A 23,053-nucleotide genomic window follows, 5' to 3' on the forward strand; every position below is an offset into this window, starting at 1 on the left:
TCAGGGCAGCACCACTAATTGTGGAGGAAGAACACAGAATAGCAATATAGAACAGAGAAAAGGCCACTCGTAGACAGCTGATGTTTAGCAAACTCCAACCTTTCCTGCCTGCTGCAGCCCTGCTGACCCTAGGGACTAATAAGGAGGGACAGCCAAACTGCAGGGAGCAGCGGTCACCCGCATGCCCATGGGGATGGGCTCGCTCAGGTGGCACTCTTGTTCTGAATGCCAGCACCATCTCTGCTGTGCACCACCCCACCCACAGGTCCTGCTCCCGTGCCGGCACAAATCACACATGCGGCACTGCAATCCCATCACTGGGTATTGACCTCCCAGCCACCAGACCTCCTTTCTATCAAGGGCAAGTGAGAGACAAAGACTGACGCCTCTGCCTCGCACATGGCATTATTTTTTGAACTGGCAGGTCTGGACCTGAATGATGCTCCTCTCCTACTCTTCCCCTAGCTAAGACCRGGAACCTGGTGCCATGCCAAGCCTGCAAGGCTCCTCTGCAAACCCAGAGGAAAACTGTGACCCGTCCTCCATCTGGAAAATGCATCAAAGGTCGCCTGGCATGAACACAATCCATAGTAGATGGAACAGGATGGCCTTCAGGGACCCCAAGGATCATGAGATGGTTCAGCAAAAGTAGATGTCATATTTACAGGACTGAATAGTCTGAGGTTCTTGACAAACAGAGCAATTTAACATTAAGTTTTCATTAGGTTCATTTTACTCATAAACTAGCTTTTTTTTTCTTTTTTTTCCTCTTCCTTAACACAGTCAAGCAGCTGTGGTTGTTATGCACTGACAACCATTAGTCCTCCCCAAACATCTTCCCTCAAAACAAAACATCAACCAAATGTTTCATATACTTAAAAGAAACTGCAGCTTTTCCCTCTCTTTTGAGAATTTTGCAGGTTATTTCACAAGTATRTTTTAAGAATTTCCTGAAAATCACGATTAATCCACAAACAGAGATAATACTTTATACAATATCATTTGAATTAACCACCAGACCATGTTGGTACAATACTTGGGCTTTTTTTTAAATTTTCAAGTGATACTATTTGATAATTAATAACAAAGGATGAAGAGTAAACATCCCAATCATAACTATAATTGATAATAATATTAACATAATAGATTGAATGGTCTTCACTGGCATCTGTTTAGTTTCTGCAAGGTAAATCTTTATATCTTTTTCATTCTCACCTCCTTTCACTCCCACCCGCTCCTTGAGTAGGACAAGAAATATTAGGACAAAAAGGACAAGAAAAGTAAAATCTAAAAAGACCCTGAGTCTGAAGTCATAGGGAATCAAAAGTTATACTGGAATATTTCACAGTCCTATTACCCAGGATTCCAAAAAATTATTGTTTTGATCCTTCTGCTTCCTCAATTCAGGAATAAAGTACCTTATTCCAATTTTTAGAAGTGGAACTGAGGAACGCAGAAACCGAATCTCTTTCCCAGAATCCCATATAGAAAGTCTTTGAGATTCTTAAGATTCAAGTCTGGAGAGGAAGCTGAGACCTCCCTCATTCTGAACAGTTTAAGAGGAGGGTTTTTGTTTTTTTTTTAATCTTCTTGATCGCCCTGGAAATTATAGACATATTGTTCCTATTCCTGTAACTACTTGTTCTCTATCATGTATCCCTTGCTTGCTTGTTTGTTTAGAAATCCTAAAGCTGCAAATATTTGGTTAGTGCATATTTCTTAGAAAGTCATATACCCAAATCATGCAAGCTCAAACAAACAAAAAATCAAAAAGGATGTGGCTTTATTTTCCTTCAGGGAGTAAGACAGAGAAGAGTAGCAGCTTGTATGAGAAGCATGATGAGCGTTCACCTTACCTCCCAAAACAGGAGATCAGTTACATTTTGAATCACTTGTACATCTCAGGTACTTATAATTTAAGCTGAAAATTAAAATCAGGCTAGCGGTTATGTTTTGAGACATGTAGATTAAATAACTTCAAAACAAAGTAGCAGATAAACTAAATTTGTTTAAATTTAGAGAGCTTGTCTGCCTTATTGACAATGTGACACAAAGATAATATGCAACTTCAGCAGAGATTTAGAACTGATCATAAAAGGTTCTTTGTCAGGAAATAAACGTACCCTTGAAAGGATGAGTGTTTCTTTTCATTTCTCATGTTAAAGAAGGTGCATTGAACTATCGGACAATTGCACTGGTGCTCTGCTTCAAATTCTTTCTAGATAGACTGAGAATTGCAACATAAGAATTGGAATATAAATTGAGAGGAGGACCAAGAACATTAGGAGAAAAAATAACAGATAATGCCTTAAGTTACTACCTCTACCCAGCGGAGGTAGATTACTTCAGTTCTTCTTCAGGCTAAGTTTAAGACAGTTAAAAAAAAAAAAAGAAAGAAAGAAAGAAAAAAGAAAAAACTTAAAAGTGAATTAAGAACCTGTTCAATTTCTCTGATGAAAAACAACTATTAGATATTTTCTCTAAAAATATAATTATTGACTGAGATGTTTTACACCTTAGGAGTTTCAGCTTTTGAGCCCCTTCCTTCTTCTCTCTCTACTCCCATGAAACAAACAAAAAAAAGCAGTATTTTGAAATGAGAGAAAGAGCAAAAAAAAGAAAGTCTAGAGACTAAATAAATCAGTTCACACTCAGAGATTTCCATCTTGCTTTAACTAAAGTAAAATCTATGTTTTTTCTTAAAATTCCTTCCCCAAATCTTTCTTAATATGTATTAAAAAAGGTCATTTTCCCATCAATACCATCTGAAATAAGTGTTTTGATTAGTTTGAACACAGACCGCAGCTGACTTGTCACATAGAAGCAGCCCTTTATCCTCTAATATATGCAAGAATACCAAACAACCATTTCCTCCAAAAGAAGCCCTTAAACAGCAGGGGCCACTAATGCCACCAAATACAAAAATCTAGACTCTCTGTACCGAGAGGATACCAGTTTCATTCCTCCCTATTAGACCCTGCTAGTCTTGAACATCTTGCAGGCAGCCACTTCAAACATGGCCTGCTGAAGAATGCCATGTTTGTACTACAGATAAGTTGAGTATGAAACTTGCTGTTCCAGGATTTCAGGGAAGCTGAGCTGAGCTTTTATTTCTTGTAATAACGTAATAAAACTCTTCCCCCCCTCCCCCCCTCCAAAAAAAAACAGTGATAACGCAAACAGAAATAAAAACAGACAAAGCACCTTTTACACAGTGCTCACTGATCTGTATTGTCATATTTCAAGATACAAATCTTCCATCATGTTGATTAAGTAGAAAGGATGTTTAAAAAGTTATTGATAGGATATAGGAAAACACAAGATGAGAAGAAATTAACCATGAAGCTATGCCCTGGAAAAGAACTGCCTGATGACAACAGACTGAGCATCTCAGAAGAATCGTATTAACATGGTCATTTCTAGTAAGAGGACTTTCAGCATCAAAAAAAGAAATTTATGGAAATACATTTCATTCACTAAGTGACACAACACTAAGTTATTTTTAATGATGATTCCAGAGTTCGTAAGTAAGCAAAACACATATCACAGGCTCATTTCTTTACTGAGTGTTCTCAGTGTTGAAAGTATCATGTTTTCAGTGTTGAAAACATGCTTCCTTACCATCAATATAYAGTAGGTTTATTGCTACTCTCCAACCTACATGGTTCAAATTGAGCTACCAAGTTCAGTCAGAGAGAAAATTCTGAATTCTGCCTAACACAGTAGATTGGCTATAGTTTGATTAGAAGGAAAGAAAAGAAAGTCAGCTTTGGGCCCAAATCTTATTATTAAAAACAGAGGGACAAATTCTGTAACTTTCATCCATAGTACAACATTAAGAGCAGTGTTTCTAAGTTAAGAAAGATCTAGAAACTCTATACTATCAACATTAGTTACTTGAGATAATTTGATTAGTAAGAATAAGGCTGCATTTCAGTCATTTTAAAAACGTGGTTCTAGTTTCCTTTTAGCTAATATAACAAATACTCTTTTTGTACTCCATCCCAAACACTACCAGTTATTCTGCATTTTTGATTTTAGGAAGGAAAATCATGCCAAAGGGCATGCAGTGAGAAACCAACTTGCGATATATCAGTGCCTATGTGCATTAAATAAACTYTGAAGACATCAGCATAAAATAAAAGGAATTTCAGCATTTCAGATGTTGGTCTGGCAACTCAGGATTCATCAATGAATGCAATGCCTTCACAGTCATGTTCTTCTGCTCCACATGTGAATATAGTAACAGATACACAGAGCTCATCAGTAGCCCAGAAAAAGCATGAAAGACACCAAATGGAACAGATTAAAGAACAAACAAGGAAGTCAAAACTTAGGATCCAGTTGTTTCCTTGTATAAGTAGATACAACACCTTCTGTGGAAACTTTCGTATTTGAATACTGTGTCAAATTTGTCAGAAACAAATTGGCAATAACCATTCTTTTGGCAAAAGATATACAGATTTTAAAGACAAGTTTATAGTAAGAATAGGTACCATAATAACAAAGGAAGAGAAAAAGTTTAAATAGGACCCTGGTAATTACATTGGCAGCTCCTGTTTCACGAGCTCTTACAAAAGACTCACAAGACAGTTTGCAAAATTACCACTTGCATAAAGAGTCACATCTACTAACAGTTTATTAGTAATATGAGAAGAGAGGAATAACAATACTATGACAGCAGCTTTGACTCAATGATCTGTGTAAAAGGAGTGCTGTGCTTACATGGAGCCCTAGTCGTTTCAGTATACGGGTGCAGAAATACTGTATCATCCAGATTTCAACTGCTTTTCAACTCAACAAACTCTTGACCAAGTTGTCAGCTTTTTTTATTACAGATGGTTCTCCAGTATTTTTCAACTACAAAATTAGTTATAGAAGGATTTAACTTTCTAATCAAGCAGTTTTTAACATATATAACATATTAATAATCACAATATACGTCAAACCAGAGACTATGAAAAATAGCTTTCATAAACAAATATGACTAAAGAGTACTTTTTAATACTGTTTGATTTCTTGAGACTGTGGTATCAAAAGTTGAGTCTGATGATTTTCCTCATTAATAATAACTTGCAAACAAACTAAATAAATATATGAAAACAGTCCACAAACAATAATGATGAAGAAATATGTCATCACATCCTTAGTCAGTAATTCTATTCTTCATGTGTAGTGTTCTCCCTGTTAGTGAAAGTGCTTGACAGTGATAAGAACTGGTTAACCAGTTCTCTTACCTGAAAACCTATTCACTACTATTTTTTTTTATACACACTTTACTTTATACTTTTGTAAAAATACTTTAATCAGGAAATGTACATATTCTGTCATTAAATGATCAATTTTCCACCATTTGTTTTAATATAACAAAACCTTCCAGAAAAAGGGAGTCAAACTTCTTGAGATGACTAAGTATACCACTTTCAGCTATGCCTTGTGGTCCTTAATTTTGGCTGCACACACTGAAATGCTGATATCAGACTTTGGCCTAACCGAACACTGTAAGAGCAGGTCCAACTTAAAATTCACAATCAGAATTTCTTGCTAACCGAATCTTCTTGACATCTTGTGCAAGTGCTCATATTTAGAGACTGAGAGTTTTGGTAATCACTATTTCTGTAACTCAAAATAGGATTTGATTGTCATTTTTTGTTGGGATTAAAGTTTCAGGAAGGAAGAAGCAGCAAAGGAACTTTAATTTCAAGATGTAGTATATTTGGCTTTTAGGTTATTAGGAGCTGTTACCAAATTTAAGAAAACTAATTGATGCTGTGCAGCTACAGAAACTATCTACTGAAGATTGTTTTAAGTAGTAACTGACATTCAAGCCAATATGACCGCACTGCAATTTCAATTTACATTCTACACTTAAATTTTGCTGCAATACTGCCCGAGACTAGCAATGAAGAGCACTGACTGATACCCAGGATTTCTTAAACAAGCAGCCTCAGAGCCAGTCTGCCGGTGCTGGTGCAAGCTGGCGCGGAGGGGGAAACAAAGAACCCTGTGCAGTCCAGTCAGTATCCCTTTCATAGGGAGTTTTAGATACACAGCACAGGGCAAAAGAGAAGGGTAACAGCTTTTGGCAGCACTGGAGACTGCCGGAGTGATGCTGGCAGTCTCATACAAAACACAACTACTCGGCAGCAACTTCAGGAGCTGAGTCTTTTTCCATGAAAAGCAAATAGGCTGTTATTGATGTCATTAAGCTATTTATACTTCTGCTTGGAGTCTTGGGCCCTTGGAGATTTTTGTAAGGTTATAAAATGTGTCAAAATGTAATGCATTGTGTAGTGTTGTGACAAAAATATGAGACAATAGTACAACTCTACTTTGGGAAGAAAACGTTCACGCTTGACTCTAACAGTCAAAGCTTGATTTGACAGAAAAAAAATATTTCAAAATCCATTTGAATTTCTTAAGAAAAGTCTACACAGTTGCTTTTGTTTATATCTATGTTCCTCAGTGTGAGAAGCTAAAAGCAACAGTTCTCCAAAGTCTTCTCTGAAATCAATGTTTCAGTGTCAAGCCTCCTAGAATAAGTTACGGTAAGCACATTTGGAGTTAACTTGGACACTGGGATCTTTGTCAGAGAACAGAGGAAAGGATTTAGCTAGTTTGTAGTTCCTCTGCAAGAAAAATGCAATATTGGATGGAAAGTCCTTCAAAATTGTGCAGTCTAATAAGCAAACTGTCAAGATTAGGGCAGTTATTTCAAGTTTTTAAACACTATCAGGGTTTAGTTATCTTTTTCCCATTTATTTTCTTTATATTAATTGTACCTGAAATGAAAAGAAACTTTTCTAGTCAGGGTTCTAGTCAGGTAGTCTGACAGCAAGTAGCCACTCTAAGTTATTACAAAAAGTCGTAATGATTTAATAACGAAAGCTGGCATTGCAAACCAAGCCTGTGGCACCTTTGTTAAGTGAGTCTAACAAGATAGAGTGTTCTTTCATGTGTTCAAACAACATGTTTAGGGGGTTTTCCCTCTTACCTTAGAGAATAGCTCTTTTGGATGAATAAGAGAAAACTTCTGCCCTGCTGCCTTATGCAGCTGCAGAGAGCAATAGTCCCAAACCATCATTAAACTCATGGCATTATCAACAGAAGTATTTCTGGGGGACAATTTCAACAAAGCTAGCAAATTAGCTTGGAATATATAGTAGCTTCATATTAGTAGCATTCATCTGTTCTTTTTATATGCCTTATTTTTAAATACCTTCTCAAAAGGCAGGAGGGCACATTCATCCATATTACTCAAATATTTGACATTACAAATCTAAAGCCTTGCCCGTACACACAACTTGGTTTCACTATCCCATTGCATGCAGCAAACTGAACAAAGGAGCACCACCAGTGCGAAGAGGTGGACTTTCCAGTCTGTTCTTGATGAAGGCAACATATGTATACATGCACTGTCAGTTGTTCCAGATTTTAAATGAGATCTCAAATCACCACATAAAATGCTTTAAAATTCATTGCCGCAAGCTTGGCACATCCTAGAGATTTCTTGATTCTCTCCCTCGTCTTTTCAGGAGAAACTAAAATGCCTAAGCAGTTAGTTTCAATTCATTTCTGTGAAGCTATCTGCAGGCATTACTCCAAACAAATCAACCTACATTTCTAGGAAAAAAAAATCCCATAAAGTAAAAAAATCTTTGTTTGAAATTCACTTCAACTCTTAAATTAGCTGAAGTTGGTTTATGAAGTGTTTTAAAAGAAAGAATACTGCTTAAAGCATAGGAGTATCCGTAAATGACCTCTTTATCACACCAAAAGGTCTCCTTGATGAAGGACAAACAACGGAATTTTCTTTGCCTGCTTCCTCACTTCCTTCAAATTACTTTTGACAAGAATTTTCATTTTCTGGTTCAGATTCACAGTTCAGCTTTGCTGTGGTGGAATCCTACAGGGTTACAAGTTGTTTGCTTGTGTTATAAGTTTGAGGTAAATCCCTTGGCTGATGCAAACATGCAGCAGCAGGCAGTTCTGTGAACTGCTGGCGATACTCAGTTTTACACCAGCAGAAAACCTTGCCTTTAAATGTGCCTACTTTTTGACTGGAAAAATAAGGAATAGCATGCTTGTGAATCACTATGCACTTGAAAGTCAAAACAGCATTTAAACTCTAATAAAATACTGACCTCTCCTTTGGACTTATTAGAGCATAACCTCATTTCATGTATATTTTTGCCATTTAAGTAAAGGGATTACTGATGCTTTAAAAATCTTTGCTGTCTAGAAGTAGAAAGATTWATGTAACACAGATTTTATTCTTGTTGAAGTACATCCAGTAAGCTTTGCAAACTATACCAATTTTATAGTATAATTGGGGAAAAGTTGATGAACAGATTCACAATTTATTATTATTAAGAACCACAAACAGCTGTATGGAATTTATGGCTCACCAGTCACTTAATGGTCTTGGGCAAATTGGTCAGGAACAATTTTCCACAAATGCTGAGTGATCCCATTTCTATGCAGTCAGAAGCAGCCTGAATGCTTGATTATTTTTAACTGAGGCTCCTTAATCTCTTCACATTTCAATTTTTCATAAGTGGAGAAAAAAATGCATAAATAACAGAGAAAATCCATTATTACTGAAGACATTCAAAGCTAGGTAGATGGCATATATCATGCCAGGCATTGTGTAGCTTTGTCAACTGCATTCACAAAAAAACCCTAGAAAAATCATCTCTGAACTCCTTAATTTTTCTCTCTTCTTTGCAGAAAGTATATATGAAAAAACAACCTTACAAGCTTTTTGCTTTTTTAAAGGAGAGACTAACAGTGCCTGCCTTTAATGTTTTTGAAAGAGAATATTAAGAAAGAAAAGGAGAGCACATAAGAAATGGAAAGATTAATGTCAATAGGATCATGCCATTGGCATGAGAAAGTCAAAGTGACATTAATGAGAGGTAGGTCAGAGTACTGAAAGAGTGAGTAAAAAAAAATTAAGGTAGTGAAAGTGTAGTTAAAGACTTGGTTTTGGTAAAGGAACTGAAGATGGATGTTTAAGCTGTGATATACTTTGAAAAAGTTGTCAGTCCAAAAGTGAGAGATATAAAGAAATGAGTGAGAAAGCAGATGGTAAAAATGAAAGAATAGACAGGCAATACAAAGTGAAATGTCACAAGTGAAATGAAGCCAAATAAAAATTTTTGATGGACAGATGAGAATTACCTTTATAAACAAGGGGAGGGAGTTAGGAATTTGAACAGAGAGGAAGATTGCTGCAAGTGTTATATATTAAGTAGATTAAAAGGGAGAGGAGAATATGTTCTGACCACGAAGAAGAGAGAATTAACAAGACTTGGTGAAACTGAGTAACATGAGCTACAGGGAAAGAAGGGAGTTAAAGCTGCTGCCAAAAAGTGAATGGAGGAATAACAGTAGAATTATTAACGTCGATTATGAGGGTTTTCAAGGAAAATCATAAGATGATCAGTTTTAAGGTGTCCGGTTTTTGCAAACTCATTTAAGCTCACTCTACCCCCCTTTTGAAGTAGTTAAAACAGAGGTTTGGGAACTTCTGTCTCAAGTGAATAAGCTCTGCACTTGTGAAGCTGAAGATTGATTTGCTCAAGCAGAGTGCCATACCTCTTGTAGGATATGTGTGCTGATTATTCTGAGAAAGTGGCAGGATATCCTTGAGGAGGTATGGAAAACATGGCCAACAGGAGGCTTTCTTGTTTTCCTTTCCTCTGAAAGAGCAAATACCAATTACTGTCAGACTAGGTGGACTTTTGACCTAACTCAGAAGGGGAATTCCTCTAAGTCCTATCCAGGACAGCAAAGCACAACAGTTCCCCAAAAGGAGTAATGGGACAGCAAAGTAGAGTAAATCAGAAAGCAGGCTGGTAGAGGTCAAGGTTATATCATTAGGGARCAAGGTTTTCTAAAAACAGAATAGTTATCAAGTTGAGGTTTGCTATAACTAATGCTACAAAGTAGTAGTGGAACAAAGAAAAAATGTTTGCATGATAAAGATGACCTGAATTTTGAGGCTGGCAATATGTCTATAAACAGAACACCTTTTTATACCCTTGTGAATGCCCCTCACTATTTCCTTTCCAAGGTAAATTAAGAAGCCAGTAGTATATCCTGTGTGAAAAATGTGTACTAATGACTGAAACTGTGTTCTTCCGGAAATGAAGGAAAAAGATCCATCAGAAAACATTTGTTACATCATTTAGTTATATTAGTCAGAGAACAAGGACAAGTCCTTCCCAAGAAGTATGAGATGCCAACTTCTTGAAAAAATATCCAAATCCATTCAACTTAGTTTTAATGATCCTTGAATCCTGAGGATTAGATTTATGCTCTCCTTGGGTTTTTATATAGAAAAATAAAAAGGCAGATAAATATATACATATGCATACACACACACAGAGTTCTTAAATCCTGAATGACTCAACCTTTTGTCTTTTTTGACAGAAAGATAATTTATCAGTCCTACCCAAAATACACTTGTTATTTTTACTGCAGTGTTATTTCTAAAATAATGTTTAGTCAATATAAGTGAGCAGACATGAGCAGCACCTCATACCAGGCATTCCATAGAGCCACATTAAATGGCTGACACAAATATTATAGCAAAACTAGGGTTCTCTTTCAATGGGTCTTTGTTTTCTCAGAGACAGCTTCCAGAATCCATGCATTTTTCAAGACAGTTGTTTAAAAAAACCACAGATGAATATAATTATATTCTTGATAGATGCACATCAGAAGTTGCCTTTCCAAAGAACTAAGCACAATCCAGCTTTTAGTCTGTCAGAATGTCACTAAATAAAAAAGCCATTTTGTCTTGGCAACCCCTACAGGCCAAGATCCCTATTCATTACTTTTTGTCTCTTTAAAGATGCACTAACAGAACTTGTCTTAGCAAGGATCCTGGAATAGAGGCATTGCAGATCTTTTATATCTCATCCTTTAGCAAAATAGAATGAGACAGCAGGAATCTTGAGCATAAATCTGTGCCATAGCAGCACACAATTTTGACAGTGGTTCATTTAAATTATTTATCAGAGTCCCTTTTCAGGTTCAGCAGAATGTATCTGGGGAGGTGAGAGACTGATTAAATGAATAACGCCTACAAAAGTGTTTTCCTTGAATATTTTATAATCTTTTCTTGCAGAATTGAAAACTTTTGAGTGGAAAGAGAGCTGGGAAGCAGGTCCTGAACAAAGTTTTCAGCTTTGGAATGTCAAAATCAAAATATTTAGAACATAAAAGGTGGCAATATTAAGAAGCTTGCTCTACAGACTCTGAGTTACTTTAATAACTTCAGGGAATTCTGGTATTAGTACTTTCTCTATGCTTAAAGAGAGAAAGAAGTCATTGATTTTAACCTCTTATTCAGAGACCCGGTGCCATGCACAATATGGTAATTGCCAGCATACTTTGTATCCATGATGACTGAGAATGAACTGACTTGTTATTCCTTATTCTAGAAGGAAAAGGATGCAAGAAAGCAAAGAAATTAAGCAAAAGAATATTTAAAGCAACTATCAGAAAAAAAGCTGCCAATAAAAGCAAGCGAGAGATACTTTCATAACCTCTAATGTAAAGTACCAGGAAATTATTTGTTTGAAATTACACAAGAAAAAAGATACTGTATAAATTATCTTGCGCTTTAGGGATGCAAATGAGACTGTTCAATAATTCTGTTCCTTAGAATCAAATTTTCTAAGAACTATTTTACTACCTTTTTGGTTAGTAACATTCTGTAACAGTAAATATTGTTGCACACTACAATGAGAACTTTTGTAAAGCACACTGCATTACAGAGCAAAATAAAAGTGCAGCTGAGAAATCCGGGAGATTATTACTTACTGTTTTAAAGTGCTGCTGATTTCTCTTTTGATACAGGAAAGAATATCTGTGTTTTAGAAACAGTGACCTTAAATGTTCAATCAAAGCTTTAAAAGGGAAACCTGAGACCAGTTCTCTTTTCAAAACTTACACAGCTAGAGAAGTTTAGCATAATTACACTGGTTCAAGAAATTTGTTTGCTCAGATCTAGAGTGATTTTTTTTTTTGAAGTGGAAGCATAAGTATGATAAATAAAGATCCAAGTTATTAATACATTTACATATACAATACTTAATTCCTAAGGATACCCTCTCCTTTCTGTCATTTTACCAGCAAAACACCACATTTCAGGATCGAGACTAACAGGCACCCAAATTCTTTCTCACCATGTGCTCTTGGAAAAACACACTTGCCTCTTCCAGCACCACTCAAAACCGTTTCTATTTATAACATTCAGCTGCCCAGAYAGATAATTTTGTGCATAACTCCCTCTCTCCCATGGTGTCCTTTTTAAAATATTACAAAAAGTGTTTTCAGGGAGGTTCTCCCTCCCCACCTTTTTTTTTCTTAAATCAGACTAACCGGGGCCAGATTATAATACCGATGTAATACTGTGAAGGTCTAGCAAAGCTGGTAGAGTTTCTCTACATCTATGATGGTGTAACAGAAATCTAAATATGGGTCGATTTGTTGATTCAAAAAAGAAACAGATTTTAGCAATACCTTATAGACCGGGTACTAAATGATATCACTTGTTTCCTCATCACATACTGTCTAGACACCACTATCAGATATTACAATAAATACTATGCTCAAATGTGGAATTCAAATGTTTTCTACACTGCTAGAGGAGCACCCTTCTTTACTTACCCCACCATCAGTTACCTGTACATGACCATCAGTCCACTCTACATGTAACACTAATGACCTTCAGACTTGTTCTTTTAAAAGTTAGTGCCTCAACAGGATATTTTGCTGTTATAATAGCATATAAAGACATATCCTTACAATTAAAATTATTAAGAACCCTTGAAATGTCTCAAGTGATCTCCCCCTCTGCACTGAAGCATCTTGCATCCTATAGCATTCTGGAGACCCGCTTGTCAATTTATGCTCATTAAAGGAGAAAAGACTTAGGCATACAGACTCACTTCTGCTAACAACTAAGACACAAAACACATCAGTTCAGACTCAGTAACAAAAGTCAAAAAATGAGAGCAAGAGTCAGGTCTGAACAACCTACCTATAACTTGTATCTTACACCTGCACAGCTTGAACACAGCAATGAAATGCTGCTGAGTATTGACTTTACCTTTTAAACCAGGCAAAATTTTAGTAACGTCTGAGAGGGTGACATATTCTTTATGTAGACATGCTTCATCTATTGCTACTGAAGGAATCTGGGAAATAAAATGCATATATCTATTGTCCAATTATAAATCATTAAAGTATCTTTACTCAGATAGCATTAGTTGACCTACCCCACCATTGAATTGAAAGTAAATAGCTCATTAGAGGAAGGAAGAGCATAGAAGAGAAATGATGCCTGTGGGAAAAATCAGATTTCTATATCCAGCTTAGTTTCCATTTATTGTAGCCATATGAGAATAAAAATCATGATCCCTAGGGGCAGAGGTGAATGCCTTAGTACATTAGGCTTCTCTGTGATCTCTGAATTATTCATTAGCTACGGGCTTATTTTGTATATTATTAATGAACTTTTGGTACAGAGGGCAGTGCCAAAGAGAGACAAAGATCTCCCACTAATAGCACATAGCACGTCTTTAGGTTGAAAAGCAAAAATACAGACTCATGTCAGTATTAAAGTCTCAGCTCTACTGAGAACAYGCTACATAACTCGAATCTCAATCTCCATGCATATTTGAGCAAACATGCTTCTCTCCCTTTCTCTTCAGTCACTACATGAGATGTCCATTTCATTTTAAAAGTAGCAGCATATTAATTATGATGATTTGGGCATAATAAAGTCTACCTCTGTTTTACTTCATAAACTTAAAGGCCTTATTTACCGGGATTTGACACAAATTGTACAGAACAGTTCTGTTTAGCCTCCAAGGTAAAGTCAAAATTAGAGATAACAGCTCAGAAAGATGTATAATTATTCTGTTATCCATCAGAAATAATGAAATACATTCTACAGTGTGGAAGTTAGGAGACTGCTAATAACTTATTATGTTTCCTCTACTGTTGAATAAATTATTTTTCTTGGTGGTTTTCAAATAAGCATTGGCTCTACATGGCATAGCACACAGAATGATTATTTCTGAATATTGATCTTCCTGGCAAGAGCGTCTCAGCTGCTTCTTGAAAGGAAGGAAAGACGTGTTCCTTGACCTTTTCTTGTATAATAAGAGGAAATGGAGGGTGAAAAAAAAGTAGAAAAATAGTGCCTAATCTTTGTGCAAAATATAATCCACTTCAAGAAAACATTCACACAGTTTCAAAAATTAGGTTAATGTGGATGTTTCAAGTTTGGATTCTGCATTGCACTGAAGCTTTATACAGAACTCACTTCAAGATAAGGATTTCAATTGCATTTTAACCAATAAAAATGATTTCCTGTATATATCATCTTTTCCTCATGTTCTGGTGGCACCTGAAGACAGGCTTTGCTCATCCTTTCCTCTTTATCCCCACACATTCCGATGGCTAGCCAGAGACTTTGTTTTATAGTCTAGTGAAACTCTGGTCAGTCACACTTGTTTTTCTAACCCCCAAAGGCTATTCTGCTGCTCAGGTTTTGCTAAAATGGAAAAATTCAGTTTTTACCTCTCTATGCACTTACTACATGGATGGTCTTGGAAGCAAAGTACGAACTAAACACTTGGAAGTGTTTACTCAATTATATCACCTTTATCCAACAACAATCATTTTCCTTTCCCTGAGTACCTATTAGTCTAGCTATGTTGCACCACATGGATCATTCAAAACATTTTTCAGGAATGTCCTTCATTTTCTTCTTTCTTTTCTTTCTTTYTTTTTGAAAGAATAACCCTTTTCAGTCACTACCACTTTATATTTCATTTTGATCCTTTTATATCTGCATGCATACAGCATCAGGAGGTTTTTCTTATACATAGGCAGATCTGCAGTAAAAATATCTTCTGTTAAATAGGAACTTGTCTCTGGAAAATAACTTTCACATCCCTTCCCCAAATAATTCATTTATGCAAGGCTCACAAGAAAGTCAGAAAATTTTGTCTTTCCAGCTTGGACACTCAATGATTTCTTGCCTGTACTCTTCTACTGAAAGTCACATAGTCAAATCTATTTGGTTTAGTGTATGTCTCATTTAAGGAGGAGTGCTGTACTCTGAGCCCACAACAGCAGTCACATTACTAAGATCTCACTCATGCTCATACATTTTTAGGATGTTTCTTCATTCATAGTTAAGAGTTAATCAGACAAAGCCACCTTCAGGAGCACATTACAGAATTTCAATGGAGAAATGCTTCTGAGAATCATAAAAGAAAAACAGGAGGATAAAGGCCATTATGGTATGTTGGATGTTTTTAGTAATTTCCAAGCTAAAGCGAGACAAAGCAGAGTAGTGTCTATCAGAGATAATAAGATTTAAATTTGCACAAATATTTACAGCTAGAATATTCAGATTAGCTTTGCTTCCTGGGAGAAGTCCAAACTGTAAATTCACCAGGCCCAAGAGGAAATTGCGCCCTAGCAAATACAACAGAGATCAGTTCCTGTATTTCTAGAGCTTAAATGACCTTCCGTTGCCCATTTGTGAAGATGAATTGCTGTAGCTATGACACTGGCATTCATATTATCATAGTGTATTAAAACTAAAATTATTCTTTGCCAGATAAGTAGTATATAAATCAAGATAAGCCTTATTTTCTTAAAGATCACTTGACCTATCTAAAAACCATCAACCCCACATTATCCTCTATGCCTACAAGTATGGCTATTTCATTCATACTTCCATTTAGAGGTGGCTAACCTGAGTGCCAAGGGAAACAAGATTTGTCATTGGTCTATTAATGGAGCATTTTCGAAGACAAGCTTGGTCACATTTCAGGATTTCATCTTTTGAAGCAATGCCTCAGTATTACACTGCAAGTGATCAAACCCTAAAGGTTTCAATTAAGCTTTGCATGTAGCCTTTAGGATAGAATTAGTATCTATTACATTACACAGAGAATGAGAATGCCATTGAGAAGCATTATCTATTGATAATATTCAGGGATGCACTTGGAAGGAGCTGTTTCCCTCTGTGGAAACTCAAAGAGAATGAAGTAGGCTGGGCTTGCATTTTTTATCCATCTTTGGTAACCTTTTATTAAAGTTTAACTTGCAAAAAAGTGAATATTTATGATTATTCATAGAGCTAACTTAGTTTCTACTGTCTGACACACTGCCTGACATTGTAACTATAAACAGAATGTTAATTAAACAATACTCTAGTTCTTATTCTAGCGTATTACTTTCTATAGTATGTCCTGGTGTATGTGCAGACCCCAAATAAATGTTTCAGGATTGGTACTCGCATTGGTATCAAAGATGGAGTGAAATATGGAAAGTTAAACTTATAACAATATTATTCTTTTCCACTTAAGAAGAGAGATTAAGAGAGTGATTAAACATATTTATATCCTATTGTAATGGGACAAATTTTAGGTTAAAGCAGGAACAAAATGAAAAATGTGGTTAGTGTTTTCCTGTCCCAAGAACTCTTGATAGACTTCAGAGCTCTTAATGATGTTTCCATTTTAAAGGCATTTTTATTTACATATGAAAGCAAAAACAGACTGTATTTTTCAGGATACCACTTAACTTTGTCAGAGTATTCACTCTTCAGTATTTGCACTGTTAGGTGTTATGCTGAAAATTAAACGATTAGTACTACAAGAAGAAAAGTTTTTCTTTCTCAACTGACAATCTGTATATGTTGAATCCTGTACTTTGTACACAAAAATTCATATACAAACATACCATAATAAATTTTAAACAACAAACCTCTCAACACAGCTGAGTATATGGACAGCAGATTGAACAGAAGCAAAATGACTTCTTATGCTCTGTTGATGATTTTTCTAGGTTCACATCTAGTTCTTACTAATGTTTTCATAGCCTATGTACCTTATACCATTGTTTGCTGATGTTTTGAATAATTTTAGAGCAGTTCTTTAAATCCTCTTAAAAAAACCCTGAAAATCTGAAAAAAGTGTCGAGGCTAAATGTAAGGTTCCCAAGGCTGTAACTTTTCCTGGAGGGGCCATGACCACCCCTTCCCTGTGGCATCCTGGTGGAACCCTACGGAACCACCATTAATGAACCCAGTGTAGCACCCTCAGGCAGGGTGTTGACTTTGAGTTTTTCAGGTATGAAGATTTTCATACTGTTATCACTGTCTGAGAACACTGAAATTTTGCTCTTAGGATTTTGATATTTCCCATGGCTCAGAGAGTTTTCAATTTGCCTATGAAACTGGAAATAGTCTGCACATTAAGAAACAGGGTCCATCTTTTTAGTATAACTGAAAGCTATTTATTTTTATCAATGGCAATGGCTGAGCAAGTAGAAGTTCCTTTTAGGAAATGATATGTGGAAGCCAAATAGAACTTTTTTAYAGTGTTTCATTCAGACCTCAGCCAGACCAAAACAACACTGGAAACTACAAAAGGCTTGCTCACTCCAAGCATGGGTAAAATAAATGTATCAAAGGCAGTCTTAGAAGGCAAAAGGTGAGATTTCACTAGGGAATGGGAACAACAGAGTTTGAAACAAATACATGGAGGTAGTAGTTCCGCTGAAAAGAAAATAAGTTATTTTCTAAGAGTTGGATCTCACAAGGAGATCTGATTTTTTTACTCTCTCTTTCCTGCAGAACTCTGTGTTATGATTCCACAAACAATACACAGCTCATGCTGAAAGTTTGTTTTACTCTTGATCAATTCGATAGGCTAAGACTTATTGCTTTGGCTTTTAGGGAAATAGCAAAGTATATCACCTAGCACATGCATAAGTTCTTTAACAGCACTTCTTTGGGGTATGAGAGGTAATTTTAAGGTTATGTTGTAGGATCTCAGGGGAACAGACAGACACCTGACTCCTGATCTTGCAGAGACCACCTAACATAAAAGGTAAACTTAAAAGTATAGCTACTGGAGTAATCCTGCTCTACAAATTTAAGAGTAGGCTTTACAAGAATTAAAAGCAGAAAATTTCTATTAGAGAAAACACAACATATCTATTTTTTCTTGCAAAAGAATAGATAGCATGGCATCCTAAGCATTTGCTCATTTTGTAAGAAACTGAGTTTAAAAACTAAAGCAGCACTCCGTTCCAGAAGTTCGTTACTGAGTTAAAATTATCAAATTTTTGTTTACATATTCACTGACATCTGCAAAGTGAAAGTTGCAGTCTTCCACTGTAGGTTGTGCTTCCACAGGATAAGACACCATTCACATTTAGATGCTACCTATTTCTCTTGTTTGTACTTAGTTGTAGTGATCATAAGCAGGTGCAAACATGTCAAAATCAAGTTAACTTTGCGAGCTGTGCAAGTCATATCTAATGTAGCCAACAAAAAGTCAAAATAAGCATTTTAAAAAGATATTTCCTAAATGAACGACTGTCCAATAACTTGGAAGCCTTTAAAGGGTATGAGTGAGACTGCATAGATTAACTGCAGGTATGTTCTTGATTGCATTAGAGAATCTAAGACAACTACATTCTGTACCTCATCATGACCACGTGAATTTCCAGAGAAATTAAAGTTTCATGATGCTTATTTAGCCGATATTTCCTGGGGCCTATTCTAGCTATACATACCACTTGGCACCAAACAGAAACTATAAATGATCCTCTCGTGTCATGGAAAAGTCTTACAGCATATGCAGCTCCTCCTTTACAAGTCCTGATATGATAAAAAATAATATCAGAGGAAGGCAGAAGAGGAGGCACAGTGCTAAGCACTAGAGAGCACAGCCTATACACTCACCTTGGAAAGTCTAATGTGAGAGCAGCTGCTGGGGCTGCTCTAACATACACAAGAGCTGTTTCATCTCCTACAGAAAGCTAACCTTCCAGGTAATGCAAAGGTAGCAATCTCTCAGACTCTTCTTTCAACAGCACCCTATATGCTGTCATTCTCAGAAGATGCTGAAAAGAATATGGGCTTTTTTTTGCCTTTTTTTTTTTTAACAGTCATTATATGTTCTACATTTTATCTGAAGTAAAAATGACTTTATATATTGCATACGTGTGATAACAAAGCATACTACGTTTCTTCTTATTGGGTCTTACAGTTTACTCACAACATGTTACATGAGTAAATAAACACAAATTTGAGGAAATAGTTCATATAAATGCAGGCTTACCAGCTGGTGCAGAATGTGAGCAGTGAAGTTGAAAACTGTGAGAATCGGCACATACTTCACTGAATTTGCTTTCCTTAAAATCTGACTTGAAATCCTTTTTGCTCTCAATCTCATCTGCAGAAAGTTTATCCAGTTCAATTATCACAGCTGACATTGCAAGACGGTCTCAGTTTAACTCTCCCCTGGCCTAAAAGAAAACAAAGCTAAACAAAAGGAGAAACCACCTTAAGTTCAGCTTTCCCAAACTTGCAGTCTGGGGGGAAAAAAAAACACAACTTCCTTTGATAAAAAATATTTCCCTAAACTGTAACAGTGCAAAATGTTATTGACTTTAATGACTGAGAAACAGTATTGCCAGAAAGCTGTTCTTCTAACTCTGAAGCATTTGCTAAATATTATAGTTCTCTACCTTAGAGGAGAGCTATTTCTTTAAGAAGTACTTCTGTTCTTGTAATGACAGCAATATTATGGCATTTCTGTGTAGCTGCTACAAAAATAGAAAGGATAAGTGGAGACATCTGTCTGTCTGCTCAGCTCTGGACTTAATAACTTTGTTTTAAGAGTCTAATTCACATTTTGTTACCACTGGTCCAGCTGGGAGGGGCTAGGCAATACCAATGAAAACAAGTGCATCCCACACGCCAGCCTGTCAGCGAGGGTCTGGCAGCTGCAAAGGGGAAGTAACTCATGGCACACTTCTGCTTCCTCAGTGAACATTCAGCTCTTTGTCTGGGATGTGTGCAGCAAGAGAAATGCCCACCAGCTAGATCATTCCTTGAAAACACAAAAGAAACCATTCTGGGTTCCTCTGTTTCTTATTTCAGAGCCTTGATTCTAAATAACCTTTTTTTTCTAGGGAAATCAGTCATACTAACATTAAGGAAACTGTTTTCATCCTTTAAGGTAAATATTTTTTGCAATTTTCTTTTTCTACATGCAAGTAAATCTCTACAGTACTCAGGACACTAAAATGATCTGTTTTGCTCCTCTCCCTTCTTTACTCAGCCTCTGTCCCACCAGCTAGCAACTACAATAAAGAGTGCCAAGAGAGGCACCCACTGGTAATGGTAGGAAACTGCATGACTACAGCAACATCTGAAGCCTATACACCACAGATTGATAGGCTTATTAGTATGAAGTTAATTTTTAATTTCCCTGTAGAATAGCAGAACTGATAAAGCATGAATTGTCATTTATGAAAATGTATTACACCAGAGTTTTCAGTAAGAAGCTTGCCAAGTTTACGACACAGGAAAAGGGGCTGTGATGATTTGCCAACTCTTAACTGCCTATCACTTTCTTACTTAGCATCTATTTGCTCCGTGTGAAAGAGTAGTAACTAATGCAAGAAAAATCTATGCAGCCATACAGCAGCTTTTAATAAACAGTCCCTTGCACTGCAACAAGAGACATATTGCCCTTACAAATATCAAGATACATTTTCTCTAAACTCAGCTTGACAGAGGTGAATGGAGATTGCAATTGTCATGGCCACCTATGCTAAAGTGAGTCAGTTTTAAACTGAGCGCTGATGGTACCCTCTGTAATCTCTATGCAAGCAGGGAGCAGGTAGAGTGCTCCCATATGCCTGCATAGCGAATGTATGGCTAACCAGGAGCCAGCTGTAAAATAAATGTACTGCTGGAATATTTCCCTAAGTCAAGGGAATTTGCAAGAGGTAATTTCCAGGTGGGTTACAATCAAAGTAAGGAACTCAAGTGCAGTAATGAGGTTAATACTAATGAATAATCTTACATGGAACTGTTGCAGAAAATCAAAGGGGAAGCTTCCAAGCAGGCCAGAAATCATTTGAGGCAGTTGTCTCTGTTTTGTTTCACTTCAATTAATGCACTCCAGGGGTAGGAAAGAGAGACAGCTTGGTAGAAGAGTCACAACACATATCAAAACTTTAGAAATGATTATATAACAGGGAGAAACAAACAAGCAAGCAAATACTACACAGTTTGGAAGGCAAATTAAGCAAGACTCATGCCAAGACGGGCAAGGGGAAAGAGTTAGTAAAATCCAAACTTGCATTATATTCTCTTTTAATAAAACCCTGTTTCAGGTCCTGTTTTAAATATGTAAGATCTAGTTGTGCCATTACTGTTGGCTATGTAATTTGTGTTTTTGTCTTTTAAAAGAAACTTCCCCGAAATGAGAATGCTGGCTGCTAAATTTGTCTGAAATTTTACAGTCCTATTAATATATCCCATATAAAATCTGTAACTTAGACTGCCCTTTCCTATTTATAAATAAGCAAAAGATCATATTTTATATGGAGTTGTAGCTCTTATAGGTACAATATATCAATACTTCTAAAGAAAGCAAAAGCTTAATCCTACAGTGACAATGCATCATGAATGCACAGAGGGAGAATTATTTTTCCAACATTCAATGTCCTCAGAGCTTTATACTATGTCTAAGCCAGGTACTTACAAATTTTCTTGGGTATCTGAGTGGTTTCACCTCCTATACACATTCTTACCTGAAGGTTTTAGGTTTCTCCAAATTAATCTCAATGAGACATAATTTAAAAAAGTATCATATTACTATTGCTGCCATGTAACAATGATTATGTAAATCAAACTCATTTGTACAAGCTTTTTTTTTTTCTTTTTCTTTCTTTCCTCCTCCTTGCGTTTATGCATTTAGGCACAGGTTAAAAGAATAGGTACTGTTCTCTTTGCAATGTAGAGAATCCCCAAACTGCTCTATTCTCTCTATACATTATGTAGTGTCCATTAAAATCCTGAAATACCAGACGACTCTGTTGAAGTATACAGAACATCCTTTAAGGTGGGAAAGAGAACAACCTACCGTGAAAAACTATATTTTAAATTTCCAAATCTGGAAAGCAATTTCCTAGTGGTGAGATATGATAACCCGTTTTTTTGCTAGTAGTCAGTGGAAGATCAAAAAGGCAACAAATCCCTATGGGATTTCCCTGATTGTCCCCTGTAGTAAACAGAGGTGCAGTGCTTAGCATTGTGTCTCCTTTAACCATGCAGAGCTAAACCAACCAGGGAGTAGCTGAGGCCCTCCTTCATTTGACACCTCTTCCTTTTCTTTCTCAATGTTTTTATTCCTCTCAGCATCATCAATAGCATATGTCAAGCATTGGAACCAGAGCTATTTTGTTGCTTTAACACCATTTTCTTTGTCAAATGATTTTGAGTTTTTCTATTTCTTCCTCCTTTACCTGTCAGACTGTCACTTGGCAAGATATTAGAACAAAATCTTTGTAGGTGTCATATGAGCACAAGTCATTTTCATAACAAAGTGCCTAAAGACACATATGGGCACCTAACTGAACCACCAAAAGCACCAGAACACACTATTGCTCTAAATTCTATCCGAACAATTTGACTATTATCATAAAGCAGCTCTGTAAACATTACTAATTATTTTTATAAATCTAGTCATTATACATTTAAGGACACAGTTTTTAAATGATTTTCAATAGTCTTGGGTTTCTAAATATCTACCATGTTTGAAATTAAGACGATTACATTATGTCCCCAAACTGTCAAAATTCACATGTTGTGAACTGTATCTGAAAGTAGTGTATACACCATTGGTAACATTTCAGATATATTATAAATTTCAAGATCATAAACTGCTCAGCTGCTATGATGCTAAATTAAAGTAAATGTAATTCATACAAAGATATATTATAAATACTTTTCCTCATAAAACAAGACCAACAAAAAAGATAGTTTCATGTCAAACTGAATTTTCTGATTGATCTGGAGACAGGAAAAAATAGAATCCCTCATTTACAGATATTTCATATACAAACAAAATGAAAGGTCATATGGAGAGTAAGAGGTGGTGATACTCTTTTCCCTTTGTCTAACAGCTCAGTGTTTAGACAT

The 23,053-nt window shown here is 36.2% G+C and overlaps 1 protein-coding gene across 3 annotated transcripts in view; it reads right to left on the reverse strand.

Moving 5' to 3' along the window:
- ANO3 (anoctamin 3) overlaps window positions 1-19,339 on the reverse strand; it is a 226,587-nt gene extending 207,248 nt beyond the window's left edge. For 2 of the 3 annotated variants that reach the window (XM_026073101.1, XM_026073100.1), the window contains exon 1: window positions 19,176-19,339. In XM_026073101.1, the coding sequence (XP_025928886.1) occupies window positions 19,176-19,329 (154 nt within the window). In that variant the 5' untranslated portion in view covers window positions 19,330-19,339. The remainder of the gene's footprint in view (window positions 1-19,175) is intronic. The other variant, XM_026073102.1, reaches the window with a different exon arrangement.
- Window positions 19,340-23,053: the final 3,714 nt, after the last annotated feature.

This window comes from Apteryx rowi, unplaced genomic scaffold, assembly GCF_003343035.1.
Source record: "Apteryx rowi isolate R43461 unplaced genomic scaffold, aptRow1 scaffold_360, whole genome shotgun sequence".
Classification (NCBI taxonomy): Eukaryota; Metazoa; Chordata; class Aves; order Apterygiformes; family Apterygidae; genus Apteryx; species Apteryx rowi.